Source organism: Oncorhynchus nerka, linkage group LG10, assembly GCF_034236695.1.
Source record: "Oncorhynchus nerka isolate Pitt River linkage group LG10, Oner_Uvic_2.0, whole genome shotgun sequence".
Classification (NCBI taxonomy): Eukaryota; Metazoa; Chordata; class Actinopteri; order Salmoniformes; family Salmonidae; genus Oncorhynchus; species Oncorhynchus nerka.
The window spans coordinates 2,043,167-2,066,869 of NC_088405.1; the positions used below are offsets into that span (position 1 = coordinate 2,043,167).

Sequence of the window (23,703 nt, forward strand, 5' to 3'; positions counted from 1 at the left end):
GGGAGTAGTGCACTACTTTAGACCAGGGTCTATAGGGGAGTAGTGCACTACTTTAGACCAGGGCCCTATAGGGAGGTAGAGCACTACTTTAGATCAGGGTCTTTGGGGTAGTAGTGCACTACTTTAGACCAGGGCCCTGTAGGGAAGTAGTGCACTACTTTAGACCAGGGCCTATAGGGTAGTAGTGCACTACTTTAGACCAGGGTTTATAGGGTAGTAGTGCACTACTTTATACCAGGGCCCTATAGGGATGTAGAGCACTACTTTAGATCAGGATCTTTAGCGTAGCAGTGCACTACTTTAGACCAGGGCCCTGTAGGGAAGTAGTGAACAACCTTTTGACCAGGGCCTTTAGGGTAGTAGTGCACTACTTTAGACCAGGGCCCTGTAGGGAAGTAGTGAACAACCTTTTGACCAGGGCCTTTAGGGTAGTAGTGCACTACTTTAGACCAGGGCCCTGTAGGGAAGTAGTGAACAACCTTTTGACCAGGGCCTTTAGGGAAGTAGTGAACAATGTATGGAGTAGGGTGCCTTGTTGTGAGAAAACAAGTGTGGAATGAATGGAGGCAAGCAGCAGAAGGGATTTGATTACATTTCCAGGAACTCTCCTCCCGGATAATGTGGAGGTCGCTGATTGATGGATACCGGACTGGTTACAAATCATTTCAGGGCCAGTCCAATGATTCCTGGTCGCAACTGCAACCAACACGCAGTCACACCAGCATACGCAGTCACACCAGCATACGCAGTCACACCAGCATACGCAGTCACACCAGCATACCCAGTCACACAGTCACACCAGCATACGCAGTCACACCAGCATACGCAGTCACACCAGCATACGCAGTCACACCAGCATACGCAGTCACACCAGCATACGCAGTCACACCAGCATACGCAGTCACACCAGCATACGCAGTCACACCAGCATACACAGTCACACCAGCATACACAGTCACACCAGCATACACAGTCACACCAGCATACACAGTCACACCAGCATACACAGTCACACAGTCACACCAGCATACACAGTCACACCAGCATACACAGTCACACAGTCACGCAGTCACACAGTCACACCAGCATACACAGTCACACTTTCTCAGTCTGTAATACATACAGTGGGGCATAAAAGTATTTAGTCAGCCACCAATTGTGCAGGTTCTCCCACTTAAAAAGATGAGAGAGGCCTGTAATTTTCATCATAGGTTCACTTCAACTATGACAGACAAAATTAGAAAAAAAATCCAGAAAATCACATTGTAGGATTTTTAATTAATTTAATGAATGGCACCCTATTCTCCCTATCCAGTGTCCCAAATGGCACCCTATTCTCCCTATCCAGTGTCCCAAATGGCACCCTATTCTCCCTATCCAGTGTCCCAAATGGCACCCTATTCTCCCTATCCAGTGTCAAATGGCACCCTATTCTCCCTATCCAGTGTCCCAAATGGCACCCTATTCTCCCTATCCAGTGTCCCAAATGGCACCCTATTCTCCCTATCCAGTGTCCCAAATGGCACCCTATTCTCCCTATCCAGTGTCTCAAATGGCACCCTCCATTCTCCCTATCCAGTGTCCCAAATGGCACCCTATTCTCCCTATCCAGTGTCCCAAATGGCACCCTATTCTCCCTATCCAGTGTCTCAAATGGCACCCTATTCTCCCTATCCAGTGTCTCAAATGGCACCCTCCAGTGTTCTCCCTATCCAGTGTCCCAAATGGCACCCTATTCTCCCTATCCAGTGTCTCAAATGGCACCCTATTCTCCCTATCCAGTGTCCCAAATGGCACCCTATTCTCCCTATCCAGTGTCCCAAATGGCACCCTATTCTCCCTATCCAGTGTCTCAAATGGCACCCTATTCTCCCTATCCAGTGTCTCAAATGGCACCCTATTCTCCCTATCCAGTGTCCCAAATGGCACCCTATTCTCCCTATCCAGTGTCCCAAATGGCACCCTATTCTCCCTATCCAGTGTCCCAAATGGCACCCTATTCTCCCTATCCAGTGTCTCAAATGGCACCCTATTCTCCCTATCCAGTGTCCCAAATGGCACCCTATTCTCCCTATCCAGTGTCCCAAATGGCACCCTATTCTCCCTATCCAGTGTCCCAAATGGCACCCTATTCTCCCTATCCAGTGTCCCAAATGGCACCCTATTCTCCCTATCCAGTGTCTCAAATGGCACCCTATTCTCCCTATCCAGTGTCTCAAATGGCACCCTATTCTCCCTATCCAGTGTCCCAAATGGCACCCTATTCTCCCTATCCAGTGTCCCAAATGGCACCCTATTCTCCCTATCCAGTGTCTCAAATGGCACCCTATTCTCCCTATCCAGTGTCCCAAATGGCACCCTATTCAGTGTCCCAAATGGCACCCTATTCTCCCTATCCAGTGTCCCAAATGGCACCCTATTCTCCCTATCCAGTGTCTCAAATGGCACCCTATTCTCCCTATCCAGTGTCTCAAATGGCACCCTATTCTCCCTATCCAGGGTCCCAAATGGCACCCTATTCTCCCTATCCAGTGTCCCAAATGGCACCCTATTCTCCCTATCCAGTGTCTCAAATGGCACCCTATTCTCCCTATCCAGTGTCTCAAATGGCACCCTATTCTCCCTATCCAGGGTCCCAAATGGCACCCTATTCTCCCTATCCAGTGTCCCAAATGGCACCCTATTCTCCCTATCCAGTGTCCCAAATGGCACCCTATTCTCCCTATCCAGTGTCCCAAATGGCACCCTATTCTCCCTATCCAGTGTCTCAAATGGCACCCTATTCTCCCTATCCAGGGTCCCAAATGGCACCCTATTCTCCCGATCCAGTGTCTGTCTCAAATGGCACCCTATTCTCCCTATCCAGTATCTGTCTCAAATGGCACCCTATTCTCCCTATCCAGTGCACTACGTTTAACCAGCTCCATAGGTGTCTGGTCAGAAATAGTGCACTACATAGGGAATAGTATGCAATTTGGGCTGAGCTTGAGTCTCCGTTCATTGTGTCTGCTCCAGTAGATGGGGGGAGGTGTAAGACTGACGAGGGCAAGTTAATTCTGTTACATATACCCGCCCGGTGGGGTGGAGGGATACCTGTGGTGACAAGGCCCCTTTTACATGATGCTGTCATTCACCTTGGTAAAGTAGTCCCATCGACCGGGGGGCCCTGCATGGTATCCTTCCCCCAGCAGGAGAGGAGAGGTAGAGTCCTCCCCAACCTTATTGGAAGTGGTGTGTGTGGTGGGTAGAACATATGTTGTCTTGGTTGTTGATGACTGTGCTTGCAGCAGATATGATATGTGTCTGTGTGTGTGTGTGTTAGGTGGAACACCGTCTGTGTGTGTGTGTGTGTGTGTGTGTGTTAGGTAGAACATATGTTGTCTTGGTTGTTGATGACTGTGTTTGCAGTAGATATATGTGTCAGTCTGTGTGTGGGTGTTCTGTGAGCTCGGCTGCCGCTATGTTTTTAGTATGACACCCACACAACCATCCTGCCACACAACCATCCTGCCACACAGGAGACACACGTCTTATTTCCCTTTCCTGTCCTTTTAATAGCCTCGTCTCTTCTTCTCTCCCCTCAGCAATCTACAATTACGATGTCCGTGGAGACGAGGAGCTGTCGCTACAGGTTGGAGACACAGTCCACATACTAGAGACATATGAAGGTAGGAACACACTGAGGACACAGTCCACATACTAGAGACATATGAAGGTAGGAACACACTGACACAGTCCACATACTAGAGACATATGAAGGTAGGGACACACTGATGACACAGTCCACATACTAGAGACATATGAAGGTAGGAACACACTGACACAGTCCACATACTAGAGACATATGAAGGTAGGAACACACTGATGACACAGTCCACATACTAGAGACATATGAAGGTAGGAACACACTGACACAGTCCACATACTAGAGACATATGAAGGTAGGAACACACTGATGACACAGTCCACATACTAGAGACATATGAAGGTAGGAACACACTGAGGACACAGTCCACATACTAGAGACATATGAAGGTAAGGAACACACTGATGACACAGTCCACATACTAGAGACATATGAAGGTAGGAACACACTGAGGACACAGTCCACATACTAGAGACATATGAAGGTAGGAACACACTGATGACACAGTCCACATACTAGAGACATATGAAGGTAGGAACACACTGATGACACAGTCCACATACTACAGACATATGAAGGTAAGGAACACACTGATGACACAGTCCACATACTAGAGACATATGAAGGTAGGAACACACTGAGGACACAGTCCACATACTAGAGACATATGAAGGTAGGAACACACTGATGACACAGTCCACATACTAGAGACATATGAAGGTAGGAACACACTGACACAGTCCACATACTAGAGACATATGAAGGTAGGAACACACTGAGGACACAGTCCACATACTAGAGACATATGAAGGTAAGGAACACACTGATGACACAGTCCACATACTAGAGACATATGAAGGTAGGAACACACTGACACAGTCCACATACTAGAGACATATGAAGGTAGGAACACACTGAGGACACAGTCCACATACTAGAGACATATGAAGGTAGGAACACACTGAGGACACAGTCCACATACTAGAGACATATGAAGGTAAGGAACACACTGATGACACAGTCCACATACTAGAGACATATGAAGGTAAGGAACACACTGAGGACACAGTCCACATACTAGAGACATATGAAGGTAGGAACACACTGACACAGTCCACATACTAGAGACATATGAAGGTAGGAACACACTGACACAGTCCACATACTAGATACATATGAAGGTAGGAACACACTGATGACACAGTCCACATACTAGAGACATATGAAGGTAGGAACACACTGATGACACAGTCCACATACTAGAGACATATGAAGGTAGGAACACACTGACACAGTCCACATACTAGAGACATATGAAGGTAGGAACACACTGACACAGTCCACATACTAGAGACATATGAAGGTAGGAACACACTGATGACACAGTCCACATACTAGAGACATATGAAGGTAGGAACACACTGACACAGTCCACATACTAGAGACATATGAAGGTAGGAACACACTGATGACACAGTCCACATACTAGAGACATATGAAGGTAGGAACACACTGAGGACACAGTCCACATACTAGAGACATATGAAGGTAGGAACACACTGATGACACAGTCCACATACTAGAGACATATGAAGGTAGGAACACACTGACACAGTCCACATACTAGAGACATATGAAGGTAGGAACACACTGACACAGTCCACATACTAGAGACATATGAAGGTAGGAACACACTGATGACACAGTCCACATACTAGAGACATATGAAGGTAGGAACACACTGAGGACACAGTCCACATACTAGAGACATATGAAGGTAGGAACACACTGAGGACACAGTCCACATACTAGAGACATATGAAGGTAGGAACACACTGACACAGTCCACATACTAGAGACATATGAAGGTAGGAACACACTGACACAGTCCACATACTAGAGACATATGAAGGTAGGAACACACTGACACAGTCCACATACTAGAGACATATGAAGGTAGGAACACACTGACACAGTCCACATACTAGAGACATATGAAGGTAGGAACACACTGATGACACAGTCCACATACTAGAGACATATGAAGGTAGGAACACACTGACACAGTCCACATACTAGAGACATATGAAGGTAGGAACACACTGATGACACAGTCCACATACTAGAGACATATGAAGGTAAGGAACACACTGATGACACAGTCCACATACTAGAGACATATGAAGGTAGGAACACACTGACACAGTCCACATACTAGAGACATATGAAGGTAGGAACACACTGATGACACAGTCCACATACTAGAGACATATGAAGGTAGGAACACACTGACACAGTCCACATACTAGAGACATATGAAGGTAAGGAACACACTGATGACACAGTCCACATACTAGAGACATATGAAGGTAGGAACACACTGACACAGTCCACATACTAGAGACATATGAAGGTAGGAACACACTGAGGACACAGTCCACATACTAGAGACATATGAAGGTAGGAACACACTGACACAGTCCACATACTAGAGACATATGAAGGTAAGGAACACACTGATGACACAGTCCACATACTAGAGACATATGAAGGTAGGAACACACTGATGACACAGTCCACATACTAGAGACATATGAAGGTAGGAACACACTGACACAGTCCACATACTAGAGACATATGAAGGTAGGAACACACTGACACAGTCCACATACTAGAGACATATGAAGGTAGGAACACACTGACACAGTCCACATACTAGAGACATATGAAGGTAGGAACACACTGTTGACACAGTCCACATACTAGAGACATATGAAGGTAGGAACACACTGTTGACACAGTCCACATACTAGAGACATATGAAGGTAGGAACACACTGATGACACAGTCCACATACTAGAGACATATGAAGGTAGGAACACACTGACACAGTCCACATACTAGAGACATATGAAGGTAGGAACACTGACTGACACAGTCCACATACTAGAGACATATGAAGGTAGGAACACACTGATGACACAGTCCACATACTAGAGACATATGAAGGTAGGAACACACTGACACAGTCCACATACTAGAGACATATGAAGGTAGGAACACACTGACACAGTCCACATACTAGAGACATATGAAGGTAGGAACACACTGACACAGTCCACATACTAGAGACATATGAAGGTAGGAACACACTGATGACACAGTCCACATACTAGAGACATATGAAGGTAGGAACACACTGATGACACAGTCCACATACTAGAGACATATGAAGGTAGGAACACACTGATGACACAGTCCACATACTAGAGACATATGAAGGTAGGAACACACTGACACAGTCCACATACTAGAGACATATGAAGGTAGGAACACACTGATGACACAGTCCACATACTAGAGACATATGAAGGTAGGAACACACTGACACAGTCCACATACTAGAGACATATGAAGGTAGGAACACACTGACACAGTCCACATACTAGAGACATATGAAGGTAGGAACACACTGACACAGTCCACATACTAGAGACATATGAAGGTAAGGAACACACTGATGACACAGTCCACATACTAGAGACATATGAAGGTAGGAACACACTGACACAGTCCACATACTAGAGACATATGAAGGTAGGAACACACTGATGACACAGTCCACATACTAGAGACATATGAAGGTAGGAACACACTGATGACACAGTCCACATACTAGAGACATATGAAGGTAGGAACACACTGATGACACAGTCCACATACTAGAGACATATGAAGGTAGGAACACACTGACACAGTCCACATACTAGAGACATATGAAGGTAGGAACACACTGACACAGTCCACATACTAGAGACATATGAAGGTAGGAACACACTGATGACACAGTCCACATACTAGAGACATATGAAGGTAGGAACACACTGATGACACAGTCCACATACTAGAGACATATGAAGGTAGGAACACACTGACACAGTCCACATACTAGAGACATATGAAGGTAGGAACACACTGATGACACAGTCCACATACTAGAGACATATGAAGGTAGGAACACACTGACACAGTCCACATACTAGAGACATATGAAGGTAGGAACACACTGACACAGTCCACATACTAGAGACATATGAAGGTAGGAACACACTGACACAGTCCACATACTAGAGACATATGAAGGAGGAACACACTGATGACACAGTCCACATACTAGAGACATATGAAGGTAGGAACACACTGACACAGTCCACATACTAGAGACATATGAAGGTAGGAACACACTGATGACACAGTCCACATACTAGAGACATATGAAGGTAGGAACACACTGATGACACAGTCCACATACTAGAGACATATGAAGGTAGGAACACACTGATGACACAGTCCACATACTAGAGACATATGAAGGTAGGAACACACTGATGACACAGTCCACATACTAGAGACATATGAAGGTAGGAACACACTGAGGACACAGTCCACATACTAGAGACATATGAAGGTAGGAACACACTGACACAGTCCACATACTAGAGACATATGAAGGTAGGAACACACTGATGACACAGTCCACATACTAGAGACATATGAAGGTAGGAACACACTGATGACACAGTCCACATACTAGAGACATATGAAGGTAGGAACACACTGATGACACAGTCCACATACTAGAGACATATGAAGGTAGGAACACACTGATGACACAGTCCACATACTAGAGACATATGAAGGTAGGAACACACTGATGACACAGTCCACATACTAGAGACATATGAAGGTAGGAACACACTGTTGACACAGTCCACATACTAGAGACATATGAAGGTAGGAACACACTGTTGACACAGTCCACATACTAGAGACATATGAAGGTAGGAACACACTGACACAGTCCACATACTAGAGACATATGAAGGTAGGAACACACTGTTGACACAGTCCACATACTAGAGACATATGAAGGTAGGAACACACTGATGACACAGTCCACATACTAGAGACATATGAAGGTAGGAACACACTGATGACACAGTCCACATACTAGAGACATATGAATGTAGGAACACACTGACACAGTCCACATACTAGAGACATATGAAGGTAGGAACACACTATTGACACAGTCCACATACTAGAGACATATGAAGGTAGGAACACACTGATGACACAGTCCACATACTAGAGACATATGAAGGTAGGAACACACTGATGACACAGTCCACATACTAGAGACATATGAAGGTAGGAACACACTGATGACACAGTCCACATACTAGAGACATATGAAGGTAAGGAACACACTGATGACACAGTCCACATACTAGAGACATATGAAGGTAGGAACACACTGATGACACAGTCCACATACTAGAGACATATGAAGGTAGGAACACACTGAGGACACAGTCCACATACTAGAGACATATGAAGGTAGGAACACACTGACACAGTCCACATACTAGAGACATATGAAGGTAGGAACACACTGATGACACAGTCCACATACTAGAGACATATGAAGGTAGGAACACACTGATGACACAGTCCACATACTAGAGACATATGAAGGTAAGGAACACACTGATGACACAGTCCACATACTAGAGACATATGAAGGTAGGAACACACTGATGACACAGTCCACATACTAGAGACATATGAAGGTAGGAACACACTGAAGGTGACACAGTCCACATACTAGAGACATATGAAGGTAGGAACACACTGACACAGTCCACATACTAGAGACATACAGAACACCACATACTAGAGACATATGAAGGTAGGAACACACTGATGACACAGTCCACATACTAGAGACATATGAAGGTAGGAACACACTGACACAGTCCACATACTAGAGACATATGAAGGTAGGAACACACTGATGACACAGTCCACATACTAGAGACATATGAAGGTAGGAACACACTGATGACACAGTCCACATACTAGAGACATATGAAGGTAGGAACACACTGACACAGTCCACATACTAGAGACATATGAAGGTAGGAACACACTGACACAGTCCACATACTAGAGACATATGAAGGTAGGAACACACTGATGACACAGTCCACATACTAGAGACATATGAAGGTAGGAACACACTGATGACACAGTCCACATACTAGAGACATATGAAGGTAGGAACACACTGATGACACAGTCCACATACTAGAGACATATGAAGGTAGGAACACACTGATGACACAGTCCACATACTAGAGACATATGAAGGTAGGAACACACTGATGACACAGTCCACATACTAGAGACATATGAAGGTAGGAACACACTGAGGACACAGTCCACATACTAGAGACATATGAAGGTAGGAACACACTGATGACACAGTCCACATACTACAGACATATGAAGGTAGACACAGAACACTCTGACACAGTCCACATACTAGAGACATATGAAGGTAGGAACACACTGATGACACAGTCCACATACTAGAGACATATGAAGGTAGGAACACACTGATGACACAGTCCACATACTAGAGACATATGAAGGTAGGAACACACTGATGACACAGTCCACATACTAGAGACATATGAAGGTAAGGAACACACTGATGACACAGTCCACATACTAGAGACATATGAAGGTAGGAACACACTGACACAGTCCACATACTAGAGACATATGAAGGTAGGAACACACTGATGACACAGTCCACATACTAGAGACATATGAAGGTAGGAACACACTGATGACACAGTCCACATACTAGAGACATATGAAGGTAGGAACACACTGATGACACAGTCCACATACTAGAGACATATGAAGGTAGGAACACACTGACACAGTCCACATACTAGAGACATATGAAGGTAGGAACACACTGATGACACAGTCCACATACTAGAGACATATGAAGGTAGGAACACACTGATGACACAGTCCACATACTAGAGACATATGAAGGTAAGGAACACACTGATGACACAGTCCACATACTAGAGACATATGAAGGTAGGAACACACTGACACAGTCCACATACTAGAGACATATGAAGGTAGGAACACACTGATGACACAGTCCACATACTAGAGACATATGAAGGTAAGGAACACACTGATGACACAGTCCACATACTAGAGACATATGAAGGTAGGAACACACTGAGGACACAGTCCACATACTAGAGACATATGAAGGTAGGAACACACTGATGACACAGTCCACATACTAGAGACATATGAAGGTAGGAACACACTAATGACACAGTCCACATACTAGAGACATATGAAGGTAGGAACACACTGACACAGTCCACATACTAGAGACATATGAAGGTAGGAACACACTGATGACACAGTCCACATACTAGAGACATATGAAGGTAGGAACACACTGACACAGTCCACATACTAGAGACATATGAAGGTAGGAACACACTGATGACACAGTCCACATACTAGAGACATATGAAGGTAAGGAACACACTGATGACACAGTCCACATACTAGAGACATATGAAGGTAAGGAACACACTGATGACACAGTCCACATACTAGAGACATATGAAGGTAGGAACACACTGACACAGTCCACATACTAGAGACATATGAAGGTAGGAACACACTGATGACACAGTCCACATACTAGAGACATATGAAGGTAAGGAACACACTGATGACACAGTCCACATACTAGAGACATATGAATGTAGGAACACACTGACACAGTCCACATACTAGAGACATATGAAGGTAGGAACACACTGATGACACAGTCCACATACTAGAGACATATGAAGGTAGGAACACACTAATGACACAGTCCACATACTAGAGACATATGAAGGTAGGAACACACTGACACAGTCCACATACTAGAGACATATGAAGGTAGGAACACACTGATGACACAGTCCACATACTAGAGACATATGAAGGTAGGAACACACTGATGACACAGTCCACATACTAGAGACATATGAAGGTAGGAACACACTGAGGACACAGTCCACATACTAGAGACATATGAAGGTAGGAACACACTGATGACACAGTCCACATACTAGAGACATATGAAGGTAGGAACACACTGATGACACAGTCCACATACTAGAGACATATGAAGGTAGGAACACACTGAGGACACAGTCCACATACTAGAGACATATGAAGGTAGGAACACACTGATGACACAGTCCACATACTACAGACATATGAAGGTAGGAACACTCTGACACAGTCCACATACTAGAGACATATGAAGGTAGGAACACACTGATGACACAGTCCACATACTAGAGACATATGAAGGTAGGAACACACTGATGACACAGTCCACATACTAGAGACATATGAAGGTAGGAACACACTGATGACACAGTCCACATACTAGAGACATATGAAGGTAAGGAACACACTGATGACACAGTCCACATACTACAGACATATGAAGGTAGGAACACACTGACACAGTCCACATACTAGAGACATATGAAGGTAGGAACACACTGATGACACAGTCCACATACTAGAGACATATGAAGGTAGGAACACACTGATGACACAGTCCACATACTAGAGACATATGAAGGTAGGAACACACTGACACAGTCCACATACTAGAGACATATGAAGGTAGGAACACACTGATGACACAGTCCACATACTAGAGACATATGAAGGTAAGGAACACACTGATGACACAGTCCACATACTAGAGACATATGAAGGTAAGGAACACACTGATGACACAGTCCACATACTAGAGACATATGAAGGTAAGGAACACACTGATGACACAGTCCACATACTAGAGACATATGAAGGTAAGGAACACACTGATGACACAGTCCACATACTAGAGACATATGAAGGTAAGGAACACACTGATGACACAGTCCACATACTAGAGACATATGAATGTAGGAACACACTGACACAGTCCACATACTAGAGACATATGAAGGTAGGAACACACTGATGACACAGTCCACATACTAGAGACATATGAAGGTAGGAACACACTAATGACACAGTCCACATACTAGAGACATATGAAGGTAGGAACACACTGAGGACACAGTCCACATACTAGAGACATATGAAGGTAGGAACACACTGATGACACAGTCCACATACTACAGACATATGAAGGTAGGAACACTCTGACACAGTCCACATACTAGAGACATATGAAGGTAGGAACACACTGATGACACAGTCCACATACTAGAGACATATGAAGGTAGGAACACACTGATGACACAGTCCACATACTAGAGACATATGAAGGTAGGAACACACTGATGACACAGTCCACATACTAGAGACATATGAAGGTAGGAACACACTGATGACACAGTCCACATACTACAGACATATGAAGGTAGGAACACACTGACACAGTCCACATACTAGAGACATATGAAGGTAGGAACACACTGATGACACAGTCCACATACTAGAGACATATGAAGGTAGGAACACACTGACACAGTCCACATACTAGAGACATATGAAGGTAGGAACACACTAATGACACAGTCCACATACTAGAGACATATGAAGGTAGGAACACACTGACACAGTCCACATACTAGAGACATATGAAGGTATACTGTACGTTTATGAAGGCACACTAAGTGACGACAATCCCGATCAGGATACCAAGGATAATTGCAGGTGATTCTGTCGTTCTCATTGACACAGGTGTTTTGGTAGATGTCTCCATTAAACTCGTAGCTGATCTGTGCTCCCTGTCAGAATGTTTCAGACATGACCCCCTCCGTCGTTGTGTTTTGGAGATGACAGTTCTGCGTGATGCTAATGCCAGGTGTTGTTTCCTTTTTGCTGTGTAATATGTCCCGTTGTCTTCACCTCCAGGCTGGTACAGAGGTCACAGGCTGAGGAGGAAGTCCAACAAAGTGAGTTGATATATATTTTTGGGAACATTCAAACGTTTTAGTTTCATCTCAGCGGTTCCCTTCGTCTATTTCAGGAGTGCTGGAGCGTCATTCCAACATCTAAAATCTAAACAAGTTGAGCTCAGTCTTTTCTTAGTCATAATGTGAATATGGTGTAACGTCGATAACAAATCCAATATTTTTTTTGTTTCAGTGTTTTGTGTGTCCTGTCTTTCCCTTCTGCAATTGCAATGGACTCAGGATGTCATTTAACCTCATGAAATGACCGATCTTGAAGTCAAAACAAGTCCAGGCTTCACATGGCCTGTCCTGTATCAATCTATTTATTGTGTGTCCTGTCTTTCCCGCCTTCTGTTCCAGGGGATCTTTCCTGCCTGTTACATTCACCTCAAGGAGGCCACCGTTGAAGGCAATGGGTCAGTGCTGATTCTGTTAGTTTTTTCTTTTCTGAGGATGTTTTGACACTTTATATTGAGACGACATGGGAATCAGATGGCTGTAGGCAGAAATAGAGTGAAAATGTGGTTCCAGGGATTGAACCCTGGTCTCCAGTCGGACTCGTATAGAAAAGGTGGTTCCGGGGATTGAACCCTGGTCTCCAGTCGGACTCGTATAGAAAAGGTGGTTCTGGGGATTGAACCTTGGTCTCCAGTCGGACTCGTATAGAAAAGGTGGTTCTGGGGATTGAAACCTGGTCTCCAGTTGGACTCGTATAGAAAAGGTGGTTCCGGGGATTGAACCCTGGTCTCCCGTCGGACTCGTATAGAAAAGGTGGTTCCGGGGATTGAACCCTGGTCTCCAGTCGGACTCGTATAGAAAAGGTGGTTCCGGGGATTGAACCCTGGTCTCCAGTGTGACTCGTTTAGAAAAGGTGGTTCTGCGGATTGAACCCTGGTCTCCTTCTGGACTCGTATAGAAAAGGTTGTTCTGGGGATTGGACCCTGGTCTCCAGTCGGACTCGTATAGAAAAGGTGGTTCTGGGGATTGAACCCTGGTCTCCAGTGGGACTCGTATAGAAAAGGTGGTTCCGGGGATTGAACCCTGGTCTCCAGTGGGACTCGTTTAGAAAAGGTGGTTCTGCAGATTGAACCCTGGTCTCCAGTCGGACTCGTATAGAAAAGGTTGTTCTGGGGATTGGACCCTGGTCTCCAGTCGGACTCGTTTAGAAAAGGTTGTTCCCGGGGATTGAACCCTGGTCTCCTTCTGGACTCGTATAGAAAAGGTTGTTCTGGGGATTGAACCCTGGTCTCCAGTCGGACTCGTATAGAAAAGGTGGTTCCGGGGATTGAACCCTGGTCTCCAGTGGGACTCGTATAGAAAAGGTTGTTCTGGGGATTGAACCCTGGTCTCCAGTCGGACTCGTATAGAAAAGGTTGTTCTGGGGATTGAACCCTGGTCTCCAGTGGGGACTGAAACATGTGACTTGTACCGGCAGTTAAACACACCCAACCATGGCTCTAGTGCTGCTTCCAGTGGTATTCTACTGAATTATTTTGGGAGTGTAGAATGGGCAATTTGAGATGATTGCTTCCACGTTCAACTTATGTAGTTGTTGTAAACTTGCCCTGGTCCCAGATCTGATCTCACTACCTTGGTCCCAGATCTGATCTGGGACCAGGCTAGAGAGATCTGATCTGGGACCAGGGCTAGTGAGATCTGATCTGGGACCAGGGATAGTGAGATCAGATCTGAGACCAGGGATAGTGAGATCAGATCTGGGACCAGGGATAGTGAGATCAGATCTGGGACCAGGCCTAGTGAGATCAGATCTGGGACCAGGCCTAGTGAGATCAGATCTGCGACCAGGCCTAGTGAGATCAGATCTGCGACCAGGCCTAGTGAGATCAGATCTGGGACCAGGCCTAGTGAGATCAGATCTGGGACCAGGCCTAGTGAGATCAGATCTGGGACCAGGGAGGGTGAGATCAGATCTGGGACCAGGGAGGGTGAGATCAGATCTGGGACCAGGGATAGTGTAAACTGGAATATGAGTAACTGATAGGTTGTGGAATATTTGGTTGTGGTCTGACGTAGTGATACGTGGCCCTTCCTCACTGGTTTGCACGGCTTCTTGGACGGCATCACAGCACAAATCAGCAATCAGATCACGTCCCATTTTTAGTATTTCATTTTCAGAAGAACAACTAACATTTGAAAAGCCTTTTAAGCTGTGAAATAATCAACTGAAGGAAGTAGTTTCAAAAGTAGTTTTGACGAGGATATTTCTGTCAGAAATAAAACGTCACATTTTGTTTTAAAAGGCCGTAGTAGTCAGTACACAGTGTGAGACTAATTAGAATTCCAATTAAAACCAGTCAGAATCCAGTTTTGATGCCACTAAACTCCAGGATCAACAGATGTTTTAGACTGAGCTCTCTGTAATGTGAAATATTGATTTAAAAAAAAATGATTCGCACAGCGAAGGGAGAACTCTGACTCTGCTCATATCGCTTTCAAACAAACAACGTTAAAGATTTAGCAGTATGTCTGCAGAAAATAGATTACGTTGTATGACATATAGGATACCTCTTCTAGAGGGACAGTAGAGTATTCTGTATAACATATAGGATACCTCTTCTAGAGGGACAGTAGAGTACTCTGTATAACATATAGGTTACCTCTTCTAGAGGGACAGTAGAGTACTCTGTATAACATATAGGTTACCTCTTCTAGAGGGACAGTAGAGTACTCTGTATAACATATAGGTTACCTCTTCTAGAGGGACAGTAGAGTACTCTGTATAACATATAGGTTACCTCTTCTAGAGGGACAGTAGAGTACTCTGTATAACATAAAATATATTTTTTTAATCTTTTTTTTTATAGGTTGTCATGTGTAACCCATCCCTGACTGTTATCATGTGTAACCCATCCCTGACTGTTATCATGTGTAACCCATCCCTGACTGTTATCATGTGTAACCCATCCCTGACTGTTGTCATGTGTAACCCATCCCTGACTGTTATCATGTGTAACCCATCCCTGACTGTTGTCATGTGTAACCCATCCCTGACTGTTGTCATGTGTAACCCATCCCTGACTGTTGTCATGTGTAACCCATCCCTGACTGTTATCATGTGTAACCCATCCCTGACTGTTATCATGTGTAACCCATCCCTGACTGTTATCATGTGTAACCCATCCCTGACTGTTGTTATCATGTGTAACCCATCCCTGACTGTTGTTGTCATGTGTAACCCATCCCTGACTGTTATCATGTGTAACCCATCCCTGACTGTTGTTGTCATGTGTAACCCATCCCTGACTGTTATCATGTGTAACCCATCCCTGACTGTTGTCATGTGTAACCCATCCCTGACTGTTGTCATGTGTAACCCATCCCTGACTGTTGTCATGTGTAACCCATCCCTGACTGTTGTCATGTGTAACCCATCCCTGACTGTTGTCATGTGTAACCCATCCCTGACTGTTGTCATGTGTAACCCATCCCTGACTGTTGCCATGTGTAACCCATCCCTGACTGTTGTCATGTGTAACCCATCCCTGACTGTTATCATGTGTAACCCATCCCTGACTGTTATCATGTGTAACCAATCCCTGACTGTTGACATGTGTAACCCATCCCTGACTGTTGTCATGTGTAACCCATCCCTGACTGCTGTCATGTGTAACCCATCCCTGTCTGTTGTTGTCATGTGTAACCCATCCCTGACTGTTGTTATTGTGTGTAACCCATCCCTGACTGTTGTTATCATGTGTAACCCATCCCTGACTGTTGTCGTCATGTGTAACCCATCCCTGACTGTTGTCGTCATGTGTAACCCATCCCTGACTGTTGTCCTCATGTGTAACCCATCCCTGACTGTTGTTGTCATGTGTAGCCCATCCCTGGCTGTTGTTGTCATGTGTAACCCATCCCTGACTGTTGTTGTCATGTGTAACCCATCCCTGACTGTTATCATGTGTAACCCATCCCTGACTGTTATCATGTGTAACCCATCCCTGACTGTTATCATGTGTAACCCATCCCTGACTGTGATCATGTGTAACCAATCCCTGACTGTTGTTGTCATGTGTAACCCATCCCTGACTGTTGTTGTCATGTGTAACCCATCCCTGACTGTTGTTGTCATGGGTAACCCATCCCTGACTGTTGTTGTTATGTGTAACCCATCCCTGACTGTTATCATGTGTAACCCATCCCTGACTGTTGTCATGTGTAACCCATCCCTGACTGTTGTTGTCATGTGTAACCCATCCCTGACTGTTATCATGTGTAACCCATCCCTGACTGTTATCATGTGTAACCCATCCCTGACTGTTGTTGTCATGTGTAACCCATCCCTGACTGTTATCATGTGTAACCCATCCCTGACTGTTGTTGTCATGTGTAACCCATCCCTGACTGTTGTCATGTGTAACCCATCCCTGACTGTTGTCATGTGTAACCCATCCCTGACTGCTGTCATGTGTAACCCATCCCTGACTGTTATCATGTGTAACCCATCCCTGACTGTTGTTGTCATGTGTAACCCATCCCTGACTGTTATCATGTGTAACCCATCCCTGACTGTTATCATGTGTAACCCATCCCTGACTGTTATCATGTGTAACCCATCCCTGACTGTTGTCATGTGTAACCCATCCCTGACTGTTGTTATCATGTGTAACCCATCCCTGACTGTTGTTATCATGTGTAACCCATCCCTGACTGTTGTTATCATGTGTAACCCATCCCTGACTGTTGGTATCATGTGTAACCCATCCCTGACTGTTGTCATGTGTAACCCATCCCTGACTGTTGGTATCATGTGTAACCCATCCCTGACTGTTGGTATCATGTGTAACCCATCCCTGACTGTTGTCATGTGTAACCCATCCCTGACTGTTGTCATGTGTAACCCATCCCTGACTGTTGTCATGTGTAACCCATCCCTGACTGTTGTCATGTGTAACCCATCCCTGACTGTTATCATGTGTAACCCATCCCTGACTGTTGTCATGTGTAACCCATCCCTGACTGTTGTCATGTGTAACCCATCCCTGACTGTTGTTATCATGTGTAACCCATCCCTGACTGTTGTTATCATGTGTAACCCATCCCTGACTGTTGGTATCATGTGTAACCCATCCCTGACTGTTGTCATGTGTAACCCATCCCTGACTGTTGGTATCATGTGTAACCCATCCCTGACTGTTGGTATCATGTGTAACCCATCCCTGACTGTTGTCATGTGTAACCCATCCCTGACTGTTGTCATGTGTAACCCATCCCTGACTGTTGTCATGTGTAACCCATCCCTGACTGTTGTCATGTGTAACCCATCCCTGACTGTTGCCATGTGTAACCCATCCCTGACTGTTGCCATGTGTAACCCATCCCTGACTGTTGTCATGTGTAACCCATCCCTGACTGTTATCATGTGTAACCCATCCCTGACTGTTGACATGTGTAACCCATCCCTGACTGTTGTCATGTGTAACCCATCCCTGACTGTTGGTATCATGTGTAACCCATCCCTGACTGCTGTCATGTGTAACCCATCCCTGACTGTTGTTATTGTGTGTAACCCATCCCTGACTGTTGTTGTCATGTGTAACCCATCCCTGACTGTTGTCGTCATGTGTAACCCATCCCTGACTGTTGTCGTCATGTGTAACCCATCCCTGACTGTTGTCGTCATGTGTAACCCATCCCTGACTGTTGTCGTCATGTGTAACCCATCCCTGACTGTTGTTGTCATGTGTAGCCCATCCCTGGCTGTTGTTGTCATGTGTAACCCATCCCTGACTGTTGTTGTCATGTGTAACCCATCCCTGACTGTTATCATGTGTAACCCATCCCTGACTGTGATCATGTGTAACCCATCCCTGACTGTTGTCATGTGTAACCCATCCCTGACTGTTGTCATGTGTAACCCATCCCTGACTGTTGTTGTCATGTGTAACCCATCCCTGACTGTTGTTGTCATGTGTAACCCATCCCTGACTGTGATCATGTGTAACCCATCCCTGACTGTGATCATGTGTAACCCATCCCTGACTGTGATCATGTGTAACCCATCCCTGACTGTTGTCATGTGTAACCCATCCCTGACTGTTGACATGTGTAACCCATCCCTGACTGTTGGTATCATGTGTAACCCATCCCTGACTGTTGGTATCATGTGTAACCCATCCCTGACTGTTGTTATCATGTGTAACCCATCCCTGACTGTTGTCATCATGTGTAACCCATCCCTGACTGTTGTCATCATGTGTAACCCATCCCTGAGTCATGTGTAACCCATCCCTGACTGTTGTCATGTGTAACCCATCCCTGACTGTTATCATGTGTAACCCATCCCTGACTGTTATCATGTGTAACCCATCCCTGACTGTTATCATGTGTAACCCACCCCTGACTGTTGTCATGTGTAACCCACCCCTGACTGTTGTCATGTGTAACCCATCCCTGACTGTTATCATGTGTAACCCATCCCTGACTGTTGTCATGTGTAACATCCCTGACTGTTGTTGTCATGTGTAACCCATCCCTGACTGTTGTTGTCATGTGTAACCCATCCCTGACTGTTGTTGTCATGTGTAACCCATCCCTGACTGTTGTCATGTGTAACCCATCCCTGACTGTTGTCATGTGTAACCCATCCCTGACTGTTGTTATCATGTGTAACCCATCCCTGACTGTTGTTATCATGTGTAACCCATCCCTGACTGTTGTTATCATGTGTAACCCATCCCTGACTGTTGTTATCATGTGTAACCCATCCCTGACTGTTGTTATCATGTGTAACCCATCCCTGACTGTTGTTATCATGTGTAACCCATCCCTGACTGTTGTCATGTGTAACCCATCCCTGACTGTTGTCATGTGTAACCCATCCCTGACTGTTGGTATCATGTGTAACCCATCCCGGACTGCTGTCATGTGTAACCCATCCATGTCTGTTGTTGTCATGTGTAACCCATCCCTGTCTGTTGTTGTCATGTGTAACCCATCCCTGACTGTTGTCGTCATGTGTAACCCATCCCTGACTGTTGTCGTCAAGTGTAACCCATCCCTGACTGTTGTCGTCATGTGTAACCCATCCCTGACTGTTGTCGTCATGTGTAACCCATCCCTGACTGTTGTCGTCATGTGTAACCCATCCCTGACTGTTGTTGTCATGTGTAACCCATCCCTGACTGTTGTTGTCATGTGTAACCCATCCCTGACTGTTGTTGTCATGTGTAACCCATCCCTGACTGTTGTTGTCATGTGTAACCCATCCCTGACTGTTGTTGTCATGTGTAACCCATCCCTGACTGTTGTTGTCATGTGTAACCCATCCCTGACTGTTGTTGTCATGTGTAACCCATCCCTGACTGTTGTTGTCATGTGTAGCCCATCCCTGGCTGTTGTTGTCATGTGTAACCCATCCCTGACTGTTGTTGTCATGTGTAACCCATCCCTGACTGTTATCATGTGTAACCCATCCCTGACTGTTGTCATGTGTAACCCATCCCTGACTGTTGTCATGTGTAACCCATCCCTGACTGTTATCATGTGTAACCCATCCCTGACTGTTGTTGTCATGTGTAACCCATCCCTGACTGTTATCATGTGTAACCCATCCCTGACTGTTATCATGTGTAACCCATCCCTGACTGTTATCATGTGTAACCCATCCCTGACTGTTGTCATGTGTAACCCATCCCTGACTGTTGTTATCATGTGTAACCCATCCCTGACTGTTGTTATCATGTGTAACCCATCCCTGACTGTTGTTATCATGTGTAACCCATCCCTGACTGTTGGTATCATGTGTAACCCATCCCTGACTGTTGTCATGTGTAACCCATCCCTGACTGTTGGTATCATGTGTAACCCATCCCTGACTGTTGGTATCATGTGTAACCCATCCCTGACTGTTGGTATCATGTGTAACCCATCCCTGACTGTTGTCATGTGTAACCCATCCCTGACTGTTGTCATGTGTAACCCATCCCTGACTGTTGTCATGTGTAACCCATCCCTGACTGTTGTCATGTGTAACCCATCCCTGACTGTTGTCATGTGTAACCCATCCCTGACTGTTGCCATGTGTAACCCATCCCTGACTGTTGTCATGTGTAACCCATCCCTGACTGTTGTCATGTGTAACCCATCCCTGACTGTTATCATGTGTAACCCATCCCTGACTGTTATCATGTGTAACCCATCCCTGACTGTTGACATGTGTAACCCATCCCTGACTGTTGTCATGTGTAACCCATCCCTGACTGTTGGTATCATGTGTAACCCATCCCTGACTGCTGTCATGTGTAACCCATCCCTGTCTGTTGTTGTCATGTGTAACCCATCCCTGACTGTTGTTATTGTGTGTAACCCATCCCTGACTGTTGTTATCATGTGTAACCCATCCCTGACTGTTGTCGTCATGTGTAACCCATCCCTGACTGTTGTCGTCATGTGTAACCCATCCCTGACTGTTATCATGTGTAACCCATCCCTGACTGTTGTTGTCATGTGTAGCCCATCCCTGGCTGTTGTTGTCATGTGTAACCCATCCCTGACTGTCATGTTAACCCATCCCTGACTGTTATCATGTGTAACCCATCCCTGACTGTTGTCATGTGTAACCCATCCCTGACTGTTGGTATCATGTGTAACCCATCCCGGACTGCTGTCATGTGTAACCCATCCATGTCTGTTGTTGTCATGTGTAACCCATCCCTGTCTGTTGTTGTCATGTGTAACCCATCCCTGACTGTTTGTCATGTGTAACCCATCCCTGACTGTTGTCGTCAAGTGTAACCCATCCCTGACTGTTGTCGTCATGTGTAACCCATCCCTGACTGTTATCATGTGTAACCCATCCTGACTGTTGTCATGTGTAACCCATCCCTGACTGTTATCATGTGTAACCCATCCCTGACTGTTATCATGTGTAACCCATCCCTGACTGTTATCATGTGTAACCCATCCCTGACTGTTGTTATCATGTGTAACCCATCCCTGACTGTTGTTGTCATGTGTAACCCATCCCTGACTGTTATCATGTGTAACCCATCCCTGACTGTTGTTATCATGTGTAACCCATCCCTGACTGTTGTTATCATGTGTAACCCATCCCTGACTGTTGGTATCATGTGTAACCCATCCCTGACTGTTGTCATGTGTAACCCATCCCTGACTGTTGGTATCATGTGTAACCCATCCCTGACTGTTGGTATCATGTGTAACCCATCCCTGACTGTTGTCATGTGTAACCCATCCCTGACTGTTGTCATGTGTAACCCATCCCTGACTGTTGTCATGTGTAACCCATCCCTGACTGTTATCATGTGTAACCCATCCCTGACTGTTATCATGTGTAACCCATCCCTGACTGTTGTTATCATGTGTAACCCATCCCTGACTGTTGTTGTCATGTGTAACCCATCCCTGACTGTTATCATGTGTAACCCATCCCTGACTGTTGTTGTCATGTGTAACCCATCCCTGACTGTTGTTGTCATGTGTAACCCATCCCTGACTGTTGTCATGTGTAACCCATCCCTGACTGTTGTCATGTGTAACCCATCCCTGACTGCTGTCATGTGTAACCCATCCCTGACTGTTATCATGTGTAACCCATCCCTGACTGTTGTTGTCATGTGTAACCCATCCCTGACTGTTATCATGTGTAACCCATCCCTGACTGTTGTCATGTGTAACCCATCCCTGACTGTTGGTATCATGTGTAACCCATCCCGGACTGCTGTCATGTGTAACCCATCCATGTCTGTTGTTGTCATGTGTAACCCATCCCTGTCTGTTGTTGTCATGTGTAACCCATCCCTGACTGTTGTCGTCATGTGTAACCCATCCCTGACTGTTGTCGTCAAGTGTAACCCATCCCTGACTGTTGTCGTCATGTGTAACCCATCCCTGACTGTTATCATGTGTAACCCATCCCTGACTGTTGTCATGTGTAACCCATCCCTGACTGTTATCATGTGTAACCCATCCCTGACTGTTATCATGTGTAACCCATCCCTGACTGTTATCATGTGTAACCCATCCCTGACTGTTGTTATCATGTGTAACCCATCCCTGACTGTTGTTGTCATGTGTAACCCATCCCTGACTGTTATCATGTGTAACCCATCCCTGACTGTTGTTATCATGTGTAACCCATCCCTGACTGTTGTTATCATGTGTAACCCATCCCTGACTGTTGGTATCATGTGTAACCCA

General features: G+C 45.3%; 1 protein-coding gene across 4 annotated transcripts in view; it reads left to right on the forward strand.

The window, feature by feature from the left end:
• The window catches only part of LOC135573539 (dedicator of cytokinesis protein 1-like), a 78,644-nt gene that overhangs the window by 49,567 nt on the left and 5,374 nt on the right, over window positions 1-23,703 (forward strand). For 2 of the 4 annotated variants that reach the window (XM_065022800.1, XM_065022803.1), the window contains exons 2-4: window positions 3,585-3,668; window positions 13,481-13,521; window positions 13,876-13,937. In XM_065022800.1, the coding sequence (XP_064878872.1) occupies window positions 3,585-3,668; window positions 13,481-13,521; window positions 13,876-13,937 (187 nt within the window). The remainder of the gene's footprint in view (window positions 1-3,584; window positions 3,669-13,480; window positions 13,522-13,875; window positions 13,938-23,703) is intronic. The other 2 variants (XM_065022801.1, XM_065022804.1) reach the window with 1 other exon arrangement.